Source organism: Hakea prostrata, chromosome 9 (genome assembly GCF_041222555.1).
Source record: "Hakea prostrata isolate BN-2017 chromosome 9, UWA_Hpros_2, whole genome shotgun sequence".
NCBI lineage: Eukaryota > Viridiplantae > Streptophyta > Magnoliopsida > Proteales > Proteaceae > Hakea > Hakea prostrata.
In genome coordinates, this window is record NC_142608.1 from 29,822,097 (window position 1) to 29,841,947 (window position 19,851).

General features: G+C 41.5%; 1 protein-coding gene across 1 annotated transcript in view; it reads right to left on the bottom strand.

Annotated features, from left to right (window-relative positions):
* Window positions 1–19,851, bottom strand: part of LOC149005100 (gamma-glutamyl hydrolase 2-like) — a 124,962-nt gene that overhangs the window by 5,547 nt on the left and 99,564 nt on the right. Inside the window, exon 8 of the mRNA XM_089169595.1 lies at window positions 19,649–19,737. Coding sequence (XP_089025721.1) covers window positions 19,649–19,737 — 89 coding nt within the window. The remainder of the gene's footprint in view (window positions 1–19,648; window positions 19,738–19,851) is intronic.

Consider the following 19,851-nt stretch of genomic DNA (forward strand, 5'->3'; position numbering starts at 1 on the left):
AGCATGTACGCCAATAGAGACCAGCATACATAGAGTTAGATTCATTCATTCATTGTTTGTCTCATATCATATTGCATTTATGTTTGTTCGGAATCCTGCCATTTATGTTATTATGGATTTTTAATCGCCCTTCTTGAGTTTCTTTGAAACTCATTCCTTTATTGTACAATGTTGTTAGACTATCCTGCGCAGTACTAAGTACTATGACGGTCCCTATGAAGAAGCGCAAGGCGAAGAGGCATATCTCCGGGGAAGGTGATTGCGGTTACCACAATTACTCCGAAGATCCCGCAGTGGTTATGCTCCGTACGATGCTTAGTCCGACCATTGAGTGGAAGCGTCCTTGTGCCATTTATGAGATTTACACTTACAAGGATGTTGTCTATAAAGTGGAGAACAATTTAGTTACCCAATGTACTTGCTCTCTGGGATTAGATTTTGTCTAGTTTATTCTTTAGAGCTACTTTTCAGTTGGATGTAAAGTGGGATTTTTGCTTCACTTTACTTATCTGTTTGATACTACGATTATATCTATTATTCGATTCATTTATGATTCATTCTTTCTTTATTGGATCTATGATTTATCTTCCGCACTCTTGTTTTGATTGTTCATGATTATGTTATTGTTTATGTGGGAGGTTGATCACTCGATACCCGATCTTCGGGCTGTGGATCACACTCTCGGGTATGCCGGATAGGGTACCGGGCTGGGAGGGCGTGAATGATTGGTATCGAGCCCAAGGTTCGAGGAGATCCTAACCACAAAAGACAACAACTGAACATTCCCTGAGTCATTGATCTGAAATGACTCTTCTACTCTTAGAAGTGAATAATAGAACACTGAATTAGAAACTTGACCTTTGAGGTATAACGAACAGGTTCTGAATAACATACCATAATTATACTTGAACAATTGTCACTAATGCAAGGAAAAGAAAGTTGCATAACATACAATAATTAAAGAGGAACAAAATGAACTTCATTAATTTCAAAGGTTTTTACAACGATTACATCCGAAATGCATAAATGGAAATCCTAAGGTACGGTCTATCTAGGTGATCTGCTCCCGATCTCTGTATGCTACGAACTCCTCCGCCTAGCTGAGTCACCGATGCTCTATTCTATCCTGTCGTGACTCCATCCTCTCGTCACATCTGCTCTGTCCGACCTCCATCCTCTCTAGCATGGAAGTCATCGATCTCATCTGTGCTCCAAGATCTGAAGTCTCCGGAACTGCATGTGAAGGGCCACCTACCTCGAAGTGTGATGAAGGAAACTCGTGATGCACGGGCTCGGCCTCGCGCATATCCGCATCATCTCCGGCCCGATCATCACTATCGGGACCGATATCCTCTCCTCCATCCTCTCGATCCCTGATCCTCATCCTCGATTCATCATCATCCTCACCCTCCCGGACCGGGAGATCTCTCGGCTGCTGTAGTCTCATCGACGAATGGTCCGAGTCCCAATAGGGTATCCCTGTGATCTAGTGTCCATCGGTGTATCCTCGAAACTCACCCCGAAATGCCCGAAGATCAAAGTCGGTAGCCTCCCATAGCAAAGGTTCCGCATGCTAGGCCGAGAACTAAGTCCAGCATGACCTGCTGAATGATGTAGGAGAGATCGATCTCGAAGCCCATGTAGATGCGGTAGATGACTAAGGCCTCCATCACCGTGACCCGATGGTGATGTCCGGCTTTCGGCATGATGTTTCGGCCGACTATGCAACCGATAATCCGTGCGAGAACCCGTCATCCGTCCGCTAGTCCACGGTGTGAAGCATCGACGGCTATCCCATAGCGTAGAGCATATCTCGCGAAGCTCGTACGGCATCGGATGGCTGTCCCGGATCTGCTCCTGAGGTATCCACACACACCCGTTGTGGATAGTAAGGAACCTGCAAGATCTCGGCCGGTGTCCGGGTAGAGAAGCGAATGCGAGTCTGGAAGACCCTGCTCCCGAGGACAAGTCTAAGTGGATGTCCTTGGCCTCGAGCCTCCTCTGTGTAAGTTAGGTTGCTTGAAGAACAACCTCACTAGTTCCGGGTATACCGGTAGATCCTCGGTGAAGAGATGAGTCCACTGCAAAGTGTCGAACCTCTGCCCGAATCCTAAAGGCTCCGAGCTGGCGTAAGTGAAGTAGACGTCCCATCTCGATGTTGCGATGGCTGAAGTAGGCCTCGTACGGGAACTCGGCTGAGGTGTGTCAAACATGTCTGGTCTCCTAACCTCCTGTCTAGGCTCGAAAGGAACCTGACCTCTGCCCCTAAGAGCACCTACGATGCGACCACGACCTCTACCTCGTCCTCGCCCTCCCCTTTGCATAGTGTATCTGTGAAAGAGACAAGAGACAATTCCAATTAGTGCTATTTTAAGATTTGAGCCAAAAGGGTATTTTTCGTAATTTTTCGGAAAATTTCAAATTTGGGGGAAATTTGATTTGAACATACTAGCATGTGCGCAATACTTGGAATTTCATGTCTATGAAGTTTGTTTGATGAAAATCGATCGAAAACTTGGATTAAAGCGAAAAATTCAGCAAGAAGGAAATTTGGGGATTTTGCAATTTAGGTCAAAATTGGATTTTTGAAAAGTTGAAATTGGTTAAATCAAATTGTATGGACCTATCTGCAATGTCATCTTGAGCATGTAGCATTTGATCTCGTGCGAAAATTTCAAGCGGTTTGAGAGAAAACGGAATTTTTCTAAAGATATCGATTTCGGTATAAAACTTTGCGAGATGAGCACCATTGTGTTAAAACTTGTTGTCTATGCATGGCACTGTGTTTAAAACCTAAGGAATATGTTTCTAAGCATTCCTAAGCATGATTTCTAGCATTGGATACAAGTAAAGCATGGTTTTATTGAAATGCAAGCATGAGAAGATGAAAATGGAAGGAAGATTAAGAGGTTTACCTTGTTTGTGAAGATGGTGTGTTGTGGTGTTGTTGTTGAAGCACTAAATCACCTCAAGAACACTTGTGGGAACTCTTGGAGATGTTCCCTAGAGCTCTCTCACCTTTGGAAGAAGTTAGAATGAGGTTGGAATGTGAAAATGAGGCTTATAATGCGAATTTTCGCATCTGCATTGGTCGACTCATTGGTCGGCGGGTCACTCGACCAATCACTCGACCAATGGTCACACGGTGACCTCATTTGCTGTTGAATTTTTGGAAAATGTGATTTTTGCCTTATGGAATATTGTTTGATGACTATATGGATATATTTAAGCATGATTTAAGTTTTCAAATCATTTGGACTTGTGGTTTATGTTGGATCTTCAAAATTCGGTATTTTGATGTTCTCGGTTTTTGAGAATGGTTACTCGAGAAGTGGGCGTGGTGAATCCAGGTGGTCATGGAGGTGGTGAAGTACCTCGGGGAGGTGGTGAAGTACCTCATGGAGGTGGTGAGATACCAAATGTTGATCGGGGGTACTCATGAGATCCCCTGGTGCCCCGAATGTTGGAAGTTTGGGAGATATTGCCAATATTATGGGCAATATGATGTAGCGACAAGCGGCTCGGTTCAACCAGATGTTGGTGGGTTTCATGACTCGCATAATGAGACCCGGGCTGGTGCTAATGTGAATCCTCATGCCGCAGTCCTGAATGCGGGAGGTTTAGTCGGAACTCCTCATACTGCTTTGATGGAGAGTTTTCTCGAAGATGCAAGTACCCACTTTCCGGAGTTACCAAGGACCCCTTGTTTCCTAACAAGTGGCTTCGTGAGTTGGAGAAGGCTTTCCGACATCTGCAATGCTCGGAAGCTCGGAAGATTTTGTTTCGTTGAGCGAAGTTGCAACAAGAAGCTGATGCATGGTGGATCTCCACTCGTCCTGTTTTGGAAGGTTTGCATGCGGGAGTTGTAACTTGGGAGTTATTCAAAGAGGCTTTTTGTATGAACTACTTTCCCGAGGCGGTGAAGGATGCGAAGGAAGCTGAGTTTATGATTCGACTCAAGGAACTCGTCCGTGTTGGAGTACCAACAGAAGTTCGAGGAGCTTCATTTCTTTGCTCCAGCATTCTCACGAAGGAAGACCTCGCCAAAGCAAAGAAGTTCTTCAAAGGATCGTGTCCTGCCATTAAAGCTTACCTCACGCCAGTCCAGCCGATAGTGAGCTATGCTCAAGTGGTGCGAGAACTCGAAGAAGTTGGAAGAAACAGAGAAGGAAAGTGCTCGTGTGCAAAAGCCTTGGCGAGTCAAGGAATTCTGGTTTGGTGGATCGTAATGACCGTCGTTTTGTGAGACCTACACCCTACCCCACTCCTACCTTTCGGGCTAAGAGTGTAGGTCGGAACACGGGTTTTCAGCAGCCCGGCCGGTTTAGACAAAGTATGGCGGAAACCGACCACCAGCAAGTGCAAGTGCAAGTGCAAGTGCAAGGCCTTTTGTTCGAAGCCCTCTGTTGCAGCCACCCCTGTTGGATCCAGCAATCCTGTTTGCTTCTCTTTGCAAGCAAGCTGGTCATTTTGCTCGTGCACTGTCCCAGCGGCACCGCCTGACTCTGCCCCTGATGGTGAAGAGTGCTCCTGCTCCTCCCTCCGGTAGAGTTTTCGGTATTTCCAAAGGTCTTTGAGCGGGATCCAAGCCATGATGTGATTACGGGTACATTGTTAGTCGCTTCTATTTCGCATTTGTCTTATTTGATACGGGTGCATCTCATTCGTTCATGTCATCTCGCATTCATCAAGAAGACTAACCTAATCCCCGAGAAGTTGTCTAGTTGTTTATTGATTAGTACACCTACTGGTCTGTTGTGAAACTAGATAAGGGGTTATCTAAATGTCCTGTGTTGATTGGTGAGAAGAACTTGGAAGCCAATTTTGTGATTCTTGACATGAAGGACTTCGATGTTATTTTGGGAATTGATTGGTTGACAGCCCACAAAGCTGTGTTCCTTTGTTCCTCAAAGAAGATTCGGTTCCATATTTATGGAAGTCCGGTCTTAGAATTTCGGGGTGAAAAGAGAAGGGTTTGTAAGAAGGTGCTTTATGCTGACCGATGCAAGTCTATGCCCTAGTGGATTATGCTTCATCGAAGGCAAGGGTATAGTGGAGAAAAGAGTCGATGAAGTCGAGTTGTCTGCGACTTTGTTGATGTCTTCCCCGATGATCTATCGGGGAGTGCCTCCCGGACAGAGATGTCGAATTCTCTATTGATCTCGTCCCCTGGTGCCGCTCCGGTATCTAAAGCTCCGTATAGGATGGCTCCTCTTTGAGTTGAAAGAGTTGCAAAATCAGTTGAATGAGCTCATAGATAGAGGTTTCGTGCAGCCTAGTGTGTCACCTTGGGGAGCTCCGGTCTTGTTCGTCAAGAAGAAAGACGGTAGTATGCGCTTGTGCATCGACTACCGTGAGTTGAATAAGTTGACTATCAAGAATAGATATCCGCTGCCCAGAATCGATGATCTCTTCGATCAGTTGAAGGGTGCAGTTGTGTTCTCAAAGATTGACTTAAGGTCCGGATATCACCAATTGAAAGTGAAGTCTAGTGATATCTTCAAGACAGCTTTTCGAACGCGGTATGGTCACTACGAGTTTAGAGTCATGCCCTTCGGATTGACCAATGCTCCTGCGGTGTTCATGGACCTCATGAACCGAGTATTTCATGATGTGCTTGATAAGTTTGTGATTGTTTTCATTGATGACATCTTGATCTATTCGAAGAGCGAAGAAGAGCATGCGAGTCATCTAAGTTTCACCTTGCAAAGGTTGCGAGAAAAGAAGTTGTTCGCTAAGTTTAGCAAGTGTGATTTCTGGCTTAAGAGAGTGGTATTCCTTGGTCATGTAGTTTCAGCCGAAGGTATTCGTGTCGATCCTGAAAAGGTCCAAGCTGTGGCTGATTGGGAGAGACCGAAGTCGATAACGGAAATAAGAAGTTTTCTTGGATTGGCGGGTTACTACCGAAGGTTTATTGAGAACTTTTCTCGGTTGGCTGCTCCTATGACTAAGTTGACCAGGAAAGAAGAGAAGTTTGTTTGGTCTGACGCCTGTGAGAAGAATTTCCAAGAGTTGAACGATAGATTGACAAGTGCCCCGGTTTTGACTATACCCGATAGTTCCGGTGGTATGACAGTTTATACCGATGCGTCAAAGATTGGTTTGGGTTGTGTCTTGATGCAACATGGCAAGGTCGTAGCCTATGCTTCTCGGCAATTGAAGGATTATGAGCGGAATTACCCCACTCACGATCTAGAACTTGCCGCCGTTGTCTTTGCTTTGAAGATTTGGAGACATTATCTTTACGGTGAGAAGATTGCCATTTTCACGGATCATAAGAGTTTGAAATACTTCTTTACCCAAAAGGAGTTGAACATGAGACAAAGGAGATGGTTGGAACTAGTCTCTAATTATGATTGTGATATTCAGTATCATCCTGGGAAAGCAAATGTTGTTGCTGATGCTCTTAGTAGGAAGAACCAGAAGAAGACTTTGGATTTGAATGCTTTGAGTTTACCATTGTGGTCTTCTATTGAGAGTTTTGATTTGGAAATCGTTCCTGAGAATTCTGATTTTATTCTTTACGCCATGACGGCAAGATCTGGTCTTAGAGATAAGATTGTTGCTCTGCAGAAGTTCGATCAAGAGTTTTTGATCAAAGTTAAGAAGATTTCTTCGAATCCTGAGTCGGACCCCGACTTTGGTATATCCATGGATGGTGCTTTGTTGTTTAGAGGAAGACTGTGTGTGTGCCTCGCAAACGAAGAAGTTAAGAAAGAAATATTGAAGGAAGCACACCGATCGGTCTTTCATCAGACACCCGGGAAGCACCAAGATGTACAAGGACTTGAAGGAACATTTTTGGTGGATTGGTCTAAAGGCGGATGTTGATGATTTTGTTGCCAAGTGTGAGACTTGCCGGCGTGTGAAAGCCGTTCGACAACCTCCATCTGGATTACTTCAGCCTCTTCCTATTCCTAGTTGGAAGTGGGAGGATATCTCCATGGACTTTGTGACTAGCTTGCCTCGGACAAGTAAAGGCAATGACACTTGTGTGGGTGATTGTTGATAGGTTGACCAAATCAGCCCATTTCATTCCTATGAAGATCACTCATACTCGGATAAGCTAGCAAAGCTTTATGTGGATAATGTGGTTCGTTTGCATGGTGTGCCATTGAGTATTGTTTCGGATCGTGATCCTAGGTTCACCTCAAGGTTTTGGAATAGTTTGCGGAAGGCCTTGGGAACCCAATTGAACTTGAGTACAGCTCATCATCCACGGATCCCGATGGACAATCCGAGCGGACGATTCGGACATTGGAAGACATGCTCAGATCTTGTGTGGTGGATATGGGTGGTAATTGGGATGAACACCTAGCTTTGGTTGAGTTTGCCTATAACAACGGTTATCAAGCGACAATAGGCATGGCTCCTTTCAAGGCTTTGTATGGCAGTACTTGTAGGACACCTTTGTCTTGGATCGAGACATGTGAAAGAAAAGTCTTAGGTCCTGAGATGATTGAAGCTACAAGTGCTATGGTAGATATGATAAAAGAAAGGATTAAGTCTCGCCCGATCGAGACGGAAATCTTATGCCGATAAGAGAAGGACCGATTTGGAATTTCAAGTTGGAGAGAAAGTCTTTCCGAAGGTCTCACCAATGAAGGGTGTGATGAGATTCAATGTTAAAGGAAAGCTTAGCCCTCGTTACATTGGACCTTTCGAGATTTTGGAAAAGGTTGGACCTGTTGCGTATCGATTAGCATTACCTCCGCCTCTTGCTGGTGTGCACAATGTGTTTCATATTTCGATGCTCCGAAAATACATAGAGAATCCGGAACACATTTTGCAGCAAGCACTGAAGGACTTAGTGCTGATTTGACCTATGATGAAGAACCGGCCGAAATCTTGGATAGGAAGGACAAGCAGCTGCGGAATCGCACCATTCCTTTGGTGAAGATTCGGTGGAAGAACCATACCCCCCGAAGAAGCTTCTTGGGAGAAGGAAGAAGAAATGAAGGAGAAGTTTCCTTACCTCTTTGGAAGCACAGTACGCTTTCAATTTCGAGGACGAAATTTCTTTAAGGGGGGGAGAATGTAAAACCCAGCCCTAACCTTGACCCGGAAACCTTGTTATTTGTAGGTCCGATGACCCGAAGTAAAGTAAGAAGTCAGCTTTGGGCCATCCCAGTAGAGGACTTGGTGTCTGGCTTTGAATCCATGAAAGTTGATGATGAGGTTCTATTTATGGAAACTGAATCCTGATGAAGATCTGATTAGTTGATGGACTTGGAGTGCTCTCTATCTTGGTTTGAAGGCATTTCTACCTATTAGGTAAGTCACTTGACTTGTGTGCAAAACCCCTTTAGGATTGGGTTTGATCTGGGCCTTCAATTCCCTCGTTTTGGTCTTGTTGTCCAGGCATTGGTCGATCGATTGGTCGATCGGGGCCGATCGACCAATCCACTCGACCAATGAGTGTCTTGTCTTTGGCAATTAGGTTGTTCTTGCTCTATTTAAGTCCAATCTCGAGTCCACTTCGTATTTGCTGCCTCCAAACCCTCCTGGAACGAACCAAAGACCTCTCGCAAGTCATCTCTCTTGCATCCTTGGTGTTTTCTTGACGGATCTTCGTCGAAACTCTTCTTTTTGCATCAAAAGGTATGTCTACTCTCTCTTCTTCTCCTCAATCTTTGTTTTTCTTTCCTTTTTGAGTTGAGACAGTAGAAGAGATGCTGCATTCTCTGTTGCAAACATCTCTGAACATGTTCTCACGATCATCCTAAGGATTTGAGGCTAGAACAATGATCTTAACCATGATCATTGCAAGCTTTTGAAGGAATCATGATCAAACCATGATCTAATCTTTGATTAAACTTCTAATCTGAATTCTGATCTCTTTGGATCTTCTTTGTTGATCATGTTAGTAGTTAATTACTGTGTTTTCTTTCCATGATCCATAATCTATAGATTTCTAGTTGTTCTCTTCTACCATACTATGTGTTCTTCATGATGCATGGTAGTTACATATATGGTAGGTTTTATTTCCTTATTTAGATTTATGCTTCTAAGCCTTATTCCATGAAGATCTATGTATGTTTTCATGATACCATTACCTGAAGCAAAGATCTATCCTCCTATTGTTCTTGTCTTTGTTTTCTATTTCAAATTCATCAAGATCCATGATTGATTTAATTATGGTAACTTTTTGTTTCCTAATTTGGATCTTGATATCTTGATTGGATTAGTGTTTTGAGGTCCCCTATATGTTAGAATACTACTGATGTAGTCTACCCCTTGATTAGTACCCTTTTGAACCACCAAATTCGGATTTCATATCTTAAAACTCTGTTTTTTTTAGGCTATTGTCTGCATTGGTCGACGATTGGTTGGCCACTCGACCGACCACTCGACCAATGAGTACAAGCAACTCCAGAATTGGTCTATGTTGGATGTTTTGGTATCTTTTTCTGTTAGGGATCTTTCCTAATATGTTGTATATACTTGTTTAGGACCTTCTTCTCAAGTTTGCCGAGATCTTACTTGATTTCTTAGGATTCCTTTGCGAGTTATAAAAGGTAAGGATGGTTATTTCCTTAATTACATAGATAGCATGAATCTAGTTTCTATATTTGAATATCATAGATATGATTCCTAAATTAGATTCTTACAATGATATACTATTGTTGCTTAACTTTGATTACAGTAGCATTAATTATTCATATTAAATTGATTCATGTATGATTTACTTACCAATGTTATACAAGTGATTGTAATTATTGATTTCTTTCCATATATGAAGTTACCATATATGTGATGATATGATTTGATGCATGTGTATGCTTAAGTATGGTTTGGAAAGGAGAGGTGTCCTTTTGACACTTCTGTCCTTGGACTACTACGGGAATATTATGGGATGTTTCCGGAGATGCCCTCTGGACACCTTCCTAAACTGTTGGATGACATATCTAGGATTTGTCTAGTAGTGTTTGGCTAGGATGTCCTGTTATGTCAGACCCTAATCGGAGGGGTATTGAGACCGAACGACCCGTGGTAGCAATGGGGATTCATGGGCGCTCAAGACCGGTAACCAACCCGTGAGAAGACAGGGAATCACATTGTGGGGGCCATTTATTGGTAGGGTTGCATATGGTTAGACTTGGGCTCACGGGCGCTTAAGACCGGTAACCAACCCGTGAGAGGACGTGAGAGCTTCCCGTTTACCATATGTGGATGATCAATAGGGTTGATGAGTCCGTAGTCAGGGACTATGAGGACTCTAGTGTGAAGGATACCGGAAAGGATCGTCGGGGACGAGGAATGGAAGTATCCGGATCCGACTTGATGTAACTAAGTAGAAGACTTGCATTTGGCTAGGTTTTACCCCGACATGCGCCAGTACTTATACCAAATGGTTGTGAGAGAGTGTGTTGACTTAACCCCCTGCCATGGTTTGTCCCGAGGGATGAAGGACCCATTACCAATCGGCTGCTCAAGACCGGTGAAATGATCCGTGAGAGAATCCAAGATATCTTAAATGGTTGAGGATGTGAGTGGACTTTCCTAAAGAGGTACGGTGCTATGACTTAAAGCATGTCTGCCAATAGAGACCAGCATACATAGAGTTAGATTCATTCATTCATTGTTTGTCTCATATCATATTGCATTTATGTTTGTTCCGGAATCCTCGCCATTTATGTTATTATGGATTTTTACATCGAGTTTCTTTGAAACTCATTCCTTTCTTTGAAACTCATTCCTTTATTGTACAATGTTGTTAGACTATCCTGCAGTACTAAGTACTATGACGGTCCCTATGAAGAAGCGCAAGGCGAAGAGGCATATCTCCGCGGAAGGTGATTGCGGTTACCACAATTACTCGAAGATCCCGCGAGTGGTTATGCTCCGTACGATGCTTAGTCCGACCATTGAGTGGAAGCGTCCTTGTGCCATTTATGAGATTTACACTTACAAGGATGTTGTCTATAAAGTGGAGAACAATTTAGTTACCCAATGTACTTGCTACTGGGATTAGATTTTGTCTAGTTTATTCTTTAGAGCTACTTTTCCGCTGGATGTAAAGTGGGATTTTTGCTTCACTTTACTTATCTGTTTGATACTCTGATTATATCTATTATTCTGATTCATTTATGATTCATTCTTTCTTTATTGGATCTATGATTTATCTTCCGCACTCTTGTTTTGATTGTTCATGATTATGTTATTGTTTATGTGGGAGGTTGATCACTCGATACCTGATCTCCGGGCTGTGGATCACACTCTCGGGTATGCCAGATAGGGTACCGGCTGGGAGGGCGTGACACTTCGGGTCACTGGACCTACAAATAACAAGGTTTTTGGATTAGGGTCAGGGCTGGGTTTCACAACAATTGTTTCCATATTAACATAGATTGCGTGAATCTTAGTTTCTATTTTGAGAATTTCATAGATTCGCTACCGTTCTTATACTTTCATAGTATGATGCTGCTGCTATAAGTACTTCAAGTACAGTAGTACCTGGTTCGTGTATTTCTTAATTACTTGAATCATGTATGATTACTTATCCTTGTCATTTACATATGCAATAGATCATGTTTATATGTATCTTTCTATATGATAAGATATAGGTTGTGTATGTTATGACTGAATTGGGAATGTGATTGATTATGTATGATTTGGGATTGGGGAATGTCCTTTTGTCATTTCTGTCCTTGGACATCAGTGGGAATAATATGGGATATTTTCGATGGTGCCCTTTGACGCTTTCCCGGATTATTGTATGTTATACCTAGGGCTTGTCTAGAAGTGTTTGGCTAGGATATCCCTGTTATATCAAACCTGATTTGGAAGGGTATTGAGACCGAGTAACCCGTGGTAGCAATAGGGATTGGTGGGCGCTCAAGACTGGTAGCCAACCCGTGAGAGGACGTGAGAGCTTCCCATCTATTATTTGTGGATGTCCAATAGGGTTAATGAGTCCGTAATCCAAGATTACGCTGACTCTAGTGAGTAGGATACTGGAAAGGATCGCCTGGGGCAAGGAATGGACGTATCTAACTTTGACTGGATATAACCAAGAAGATAACTTGCATTTGGCTAGGCTTTTTACCTTGACATGCGCCAATACTTAGACCAATGGTGATGTGAGAGAGCGGTGACCTAAACCCCAGCCATGGAATGTCCCGATAGATGCAGGACCCAACTACCACCGGCTGAGCCCAAGATACCAAGATGGTTGAGGGAGAGTGATTGGACCTACCCAAAGAAGTATGGTACTATGACTTAAAGCATGTCTCATATTATATTGCATATGTTATGTTTTGCTATCATGTTATTTATGTTGTTATGGAATTACTTGTCTTGCTGAGTTCTTTTGAACTCACTCCTTTTTGTGCAAATATCTTTGTTAGATTATTCAACAGGTATTAATGAATCTGACGGCCAATTCTATGAAGCGCAAGCCGATGAAGCATACTTCAATCAAGGTGCTTGCAGTTATGAAGATTACGTTGAAGATCCCTCAAGTGATCATGCTGCGTGCCAAGATTAGCCCTACTTTGGAATGGAAGCGGCCCTGTTTAGTTTCTTTTGTTTATGTTTATGAAGACATACTTTAAGACCGAAGAGACCTTAGGTTAGCTTGATTATTTCTTTTCTTATCTCTTTTGAGAATCAGTTGTAATCTTTCCTTTTTAGTTTTCGAGCTACATTTTCGCTGTAATATGTGGAGTGATTTTCCGCACACTCTACATTTTGATTATTATATATATTGGTATCATTATTCCGCACTCTAATTATATTGTCATTTTTTCCTCTTATCTTGATCTCTTGTTGATATTATTATACATTATATCTTGTTCATGATTATGTTATTGTGTATGTGGAAGGATGATTTTCTCAATACTTGTTCTTCGGGGCTGTGGATCACACCCTCGGGTATACCAGGTAGGGTACTGGCTGGGTGGATGTGACATAGGTAGTGGTTGAGTCATTATTAGGCAGGTGTTAGCTAGTGATTGGATGCTATATTCAATGTTTATGTCTTATAGAGTGGCTATATAAAGGGACTAATCTAAAAGGGTGGAATTCACTCATCCTTTTGAAATCAAGGTTACTTTGTTAGCCTTTCTTCTCTATGGAGAACCCTTGTGTTTGATCAAGGTAAATTGGTGTTCAATCCACCTTGCCGTGTGAAGCCCGGGTGTTACTTTGTTGTTCTTATTGTTCTCTAAATTCACTTGTATTGTTCCTTCAATTTCTTCATCTATTAACAAGTCGAGTTGGGAATCTATTTTCTATTTTAGTAACTAACCAGAACTGCCCATCCATTTTATATCAGAATCCCAAGGCATCTTTGCTCGTCTTTGCTTGATAATCTTTAGTTCATCTTATTTTATCTGGTCTACAGTTCTGCCACCACTATGTGTTTGCAACTCTGTCCCTATCATCATAATGTTTTGTCTTTGTGCTATAGATATCCTTTCAAATCTGAAATTTTTTCCCTGTGAAAAATCCTAATTGGCAACTATTTTGATCATTCAAATGCAGTACAACATTAGTTAGATCTTCTTACCATTCAAAGGGGCAAGAGGTGTTGCACTAACCCTATTGCCAAGATTGTTTTCTATGAGGCTATATCTCCTACATGTGTGGTCTTGTCAACTACCATCTTTCCATCCTCTATTCCAACAAATCTTGGTGAAGCTATGTGTAATTCGAAATGGAACAAGCCTATGTCTGAAGAAATGAGAGTACTTGAGAAGAATGGTGCATGGCAACCTGTTGATCTTCCCAAAGGAACAAATCTTGGTTGAGTGTAATGGGTTTTGTAAACAATCTGAGAATCTGTAACAAGTACCGGGTAGAGAGAAGAAGAAAGAACAAATGGAAAACAGTATAGGACGATAGAATCTATGTGCTACCATACGAGACATGACATATTTTTATAATAAACTGAAAATAGAATTACATAAGAAATATAACTCCTAATGTCACATCCTCCCAGCCGGTACCCTATCTGGCATACCCGAGAGTGTGATCCACAGCCCGAAGATCAGGTATCGAGTAATCAACCTCCCACATAAACAATAACATAATCATGAACAATCATAATAAAAGTGCGGAAGATAAACCATAGATCCAATAAGGAAAGAATGAATCATAAATAAATCAGAATACTAGATATAATCAGAGTGTCAAACAAATAAGTAAAGTGAGGCAAAAATCCCACTCTACAACCAGCGGAAAACTAGCTCTAAAAGATAATAAACTAGACAAAATCTAATCCCAGTAGCAAGTACAATGGGTAACTAAATTGTTCTCCACTTTATAGACAACATCCTTATAAGTGTAAATCTCATAAATGGCACAAGGACGCTTCCACTCAATGGTCGGACTAAGCATCGTACGGAGCATAACCACTCGCGGGATCTTCAAATGTAATTGTGGTAACCGCAATCACCTTCCCGGAGATATGCCTCTTCGCCTTGCGCTTCTTCATAGGAACCGTCATAGTACTCAAGACTGCAGGATAGTCTAACAAACATTGTACAATAAAGGAATGAGTTTCAAAGAAACTCAAGAAGGGGCTTAAATCCATAATAACATAAATGGCAAGATTTCGGAACAAACATAAACGCAATATGATATGAGACAAGCAATGAATGAATGAATCTAACTCTATATATGCTGGTCTCTATTGGCAGACATGTTTTAAGTCATAGCACCGTACTTCTTTAGGAAGGTCTCAATCACTCATCATCAGTTGGTAATGGGTCCGGCATCCCTCGGGACATTCCATGGCTGGGGGTTAAGTCACCACTCTCTCACATCACCATTGGTCTAAGTACGGCGCATGTCGGGGGTAAAACCTAGCCAAATGCAAGTCTTCTACTTAGTTACATCAAGTCGATCCAGATACGTCCATTCCTCGTCCCCGACGATCCTTTCCGGTATCCTTCACACTAGAGTCCTCATAGTCCCTGACTACGGACTCATCAACCCTATTGATCATCCACATATGGTCAACGGGAAGCTCTCACGTCCTCTCACGGGTTGGTTACCCGTCTTAAGCGCCCGTGAGCCCAAGTCTAACCATATGCAATCCTACCAATAAATGGCCCCCACAATGTGATTCCTGTCCTCTCACGGGTTGGTTACCGGTCTTGAGCGCCCATGAATCCCCATTGCTACCACGGGTCGTTCGGGTCTCAATACCCCTCCGATTAGGGTCTGACATAACAGGACATCCTAGCCAAACACTACTAGACAATCCTAGATATGTCATCCAACAGTTTAGGAAGGTGTCCATAGGGCATCTCCGGAAACATCCCATAATATTCCCGTAGTAGTCCAAGGACAGAAGTGTCAAAAGGACACCTCTCCTTTCCAAACCATACTTAAGCATACACATGCATCAATTCAGATCATCACATATATGGTAACTTCATATATGGAAAGAAATCAATAATTACAATCACTTTGTATATAATTGGTAAGTAAATCATACATGAATCAATTTAAGCAATGCTACTGTAATCAAGGTTATGCAACAGTAGTATATCGTTGTAAGAATCTAATTTAGGAAACATATCAATGATATTCAAATATAGAAACTAAATTCATGCTATCTATGGAATTAAAGAAATAACCATCCTTACCTTTTATAACTCGCAAAGGAATCCTAAGAAATCAAGTAAGATCTTGGCAAACTTGAGTAGAAGGTCCTAAACAAGTGTATACAACATATTAGGAAAGATCCCTAACAGAAAAGATACCAAAACATCCAACACAGACCAATTCTGGAGTTGCCTGTACTCATTGGTCGAGTGGATTGGTCGATGGTCCCAGTCGACCAATCAATCGACCAATGCAGATAAAGAGAGCCTAAAAAAAACAGAGTTTTAAGATATGAAATCCAAATTTGGTGGTTCAAAAGGGTACTAATCAAGGGGTAAACTACATCAGTAGTATTCTAACATATAGGGGACCTCAAAACACTAATCAAATCAAGACATCAAGATTCAAATTAGGAAACAAAAAGTTACCATAATTAGATCAACCATGGATCTTGATGAATTCGAAATAGAAATCAAAGACAAGAACAATAGGAGGATGGATCATTGCTTCAGGTAAAGGTATCATGAAAACATACTTAGATCTTCAAGGAAATAGGCTTAAAAGCATAAATCTAAATAAGGAAACAAAACCTACCATATATGTAACTACCATGATTCATGAAGAACACATAGTATGGTAGAAGAGAACAACTAGAGATCGATAGATCATGGATCATGAAAAGAAAACACAGCAATTAACTACTAACATGATCAATATAGAAGATCCAAGGAGATCATAATTCAAATCAGAAGTTTAACAAAGATTAGATCATGGTTTGATCATGATTCCTTCAAAAGCTTGCAATGATCATGGTTAAGATCATTGTTCTAGCCTCTAATCCTTAGGATGATCATGAGAGACAAGTCCAGAGATGTTTGCAACAGAGAATGCAGCATCTCCTCTACTGTCTCAACTCAAAAAGGAAAGAAAATAAGAGATAGAGGAGAAGAAGAGAGTGTAGACATACCTTTTGATGAAAAGGAAGAGTTTCGACGAAGATCCGTCAAGAAAATCACCAAGGATGCAAGGGAGATGACTTGCAGAGGTCTTTGGTCCGCTCCAAAGAGTTTGGAGGCAGCAAATACGAAGTAGACTCGAGATTGGACTTAAATAGAGCAAGAAAAACCTAATTGCCAAAGACAACACTCATTGGTTGAGTGGATTGGTCGACTGGTCCAGTCGACCAATCAGTCGACCAATGCCGACAGCAAATCCAAAACAGGGAATTGAAGACCCAGATCAAATCCAATCCTAAAGGGGTTTTGCACACATGTCAAGTGACTTACCTAATAGGTAGAAATGCCTTCAAACCAAGATAGAGAGCACTCCAAGTCCATCAACTAATCCGATCTTCATCAAGATTCAGTTTCCATAAATAGAACTTCATCATCAACTTTCATGGATTCAAAGCCAGACACCAAGTCCTCTACTGGGATGGCCCAAAGCTGACTTCTTACTTTACTTCGGGTCATCGGACCTACAAATAACAAGGTTTCCGGGTCAAGGTCAGGGCTGGGTTTTACACCTAACTTTTATCAAAATCACTTAAACTAGGACAATGATAAGTAAAGACCTAAAGCAGTAAGAAAACCACGGTGGTGAGACTCCCCTTATCGTGTGACATCATAATAGTCATTCATATCTTATATATCTAACAGGTTTATACAATCATAAACCAAACAGATAGCACCATAGAAATATACAAAGCCAAGTTAGTTGCCAAATGTGATATTCAAGTCTATGCAATCACCTACCAAGAGACTTTTGCTCTTGTGGCCAATGATTGCTAATAGAGCTTGGTCCTCGTACCAACTTGATGTTAAGAAGGCCTTCCTTCATGGGGACCTAAAAGAGGAAGTCTACATGTAGCCTCCTCCAAGGTTCAATCTTCCTTTTGCTCAAGCAAAGTTTGTCTCTTGACAAGGCATAATATGTCGGTGGTTTTGAAAGGTTTAAGCAGGCCATTCTAAGGAATGGCTATTCTGATTTTTGAGAGTCAAGCTGATCACATATTGTTTATCAGAATTCAGAAAGAGTACCAACCATCTCATAGCTCTCATTGCTTATGTGGTCTTCATTGTAGTCATAGTTGTCAAGGCGTCTCCTCGGCGTCTGGGCTCCTTTGGAGCCCCTCAAATTGGTGTCGCCTTATTTTTAGGCAATAAGGCATCCACTTTTTTTTTTCTTTTTTAAATCACGAGAAAGATGCCTAATCTAAGGCATATATTGAAATACTTATTAGATTCCGATTGTAAAGTATCTATTGTTTGAACCTATATGTACATGTATAATGACACTACATGTGATCAAATGTTAAAATAAAATAAAAACAAACAAAATCGAAAGATAATAAGTTCTTGACTCAAGTCTCACACTCTCACTCTCACTCTAATCCCTAATCTCTTTCTCTCTTCCTCTCTTCTTCTCTTCCATTCCCGCAATGACACTCCGGCAAGCAGTGGCCAGTGACAAACAACTTCTTCTCTTCCTTTCTTCTCGCGACTTTTTATTTAGGACCTATTATGTGTGGTTTGTAGTATGTTGGATGACATGAGGTAGTCTGATATTGGTTTTTTTTATTATATAAGATATGATAGATTTAGAGTGAATGAGATGTACACTAAAAATTTCACTTAAAATGCCTCAACCGCCTCAAAAGAGCCTCGGAGGGCGCCTCGTCGACTCATCGCCTCAATTAGCCTAAACTGCCTTGCATCGCCTCGTCGCCGTGACAAGTATGATTGTAGTCACTGCGATTGATGCGCTGAAATTAATAGATTGTAAGTACATCTGACCCAAATAATTGACATTAAAGATCTCTGCCTGTTAAAGCTTTTCCTTAGGATTGAGGTGTCTAGATCAAAGAAAGCATATATCTCTACAAAGGAAACTTGTATTGGTTTTGTTAAAGGAAATAGGGATTTTGGACTGCGAACCAACAAAATCTCCAATTAACCAAACCGCAAGCATAGTGAAGATTGTGGGTCTCGTCTTCATGATGTTTCCAAGTGCCAGAGGCTGCTGGGCAAGTTGACTCCAGACACATCTTCTCTCATTGGGGTTATGAGCCAGTCTATGCATACTCCCAAAACTGGTTACCTGGATGTAGTTAATCAAATCATAAGATAGTTAAAATCCTCTCAAGGAAAAAGGCCTCTCCTTGGTAGGCATGACCATGTGAAGATAGAAGGCTTTACAGATGCTGACCAGGTTGGTTTCATCTCTAACAAAGTTCCACATCAGATAATTTGTATATTTTTGGGAGGAAACCTTGTTACTTGGAGGAGCAAGAAAGAACTTGTTGTAGCAAGTTCAAATGCTGAAGCAAAGTTTTGAGCATGGCCCATGAGGTGTGTGGACTCATTTGATTAAAGTCAATAATCAAGGAGTTGGCACTTGACTTCACAGAACCTATAGGACTATTTTGACAGCAAGCCTGCCATAGGCACTGCCCGCAATCCAGTCCGGTATCACCGAACAAAACATATTGAAGTTGATGGATATTTTATCAAACAAATGACTGACTCCAGATGTGTCTGTACCCCCTTTGTGAAGACAAGTGATCAGGTGGCTGATATCTTCACCAGAGGGCACCTTCTTCACCAGTTCAGTACCCTACTAAATGAGCTAGGAATGCTAGACATTTCTCTCCAGCTTGAGGGGAAGTATTAGGAAGTAATAGGGGTACCTTAGTCATAAGTTTAGTGTATATCAGTTTAAGCTGTATTCTGTTTTTCATTTCTTCTATTTTATTTTCCTAGGAAGGTGGTTGTAATTCCCATAATAAACATAGGCAAGAATGTTGATTTCCACTCTTCCAACTCTTGTTCTTCTCTCTCCTCCTACCTCCTTTAGCTTCTTACAACTCTTCAGCTCATGTTCCTTGTCAACTTCTGATCTTAATGGTTTATAACTTAATCATATACTCATATATTAAAGGGAAAAGAGTTGACCCACTAATCTGAAGATAGTGGAGGCTACTCTCCTAGTTACATCCCCATATGTCCTGTTACTTTCAAGAACATTTATGCAGTTACAGTAAATACATTTTTTAAGATAATCTCAAACCTTATTCAAGACCATCAACTACCTGATAAAAAAGTTGGCAACATGTTGAGTCACTTGAACTGCATCTTCTGTGTGTGGAATCATTGATAAGCCCCATTCAAAAGCATTCTTCTGCAGAAAAATGAGTGAGCTTTCGCAATTTAAGGTTGAGTCCAAATCAGAAGAAAGCAAATCCAATGTCACATTGGCCAGTGGATAAGAAAACAGAGAAAAGAAACAGACATT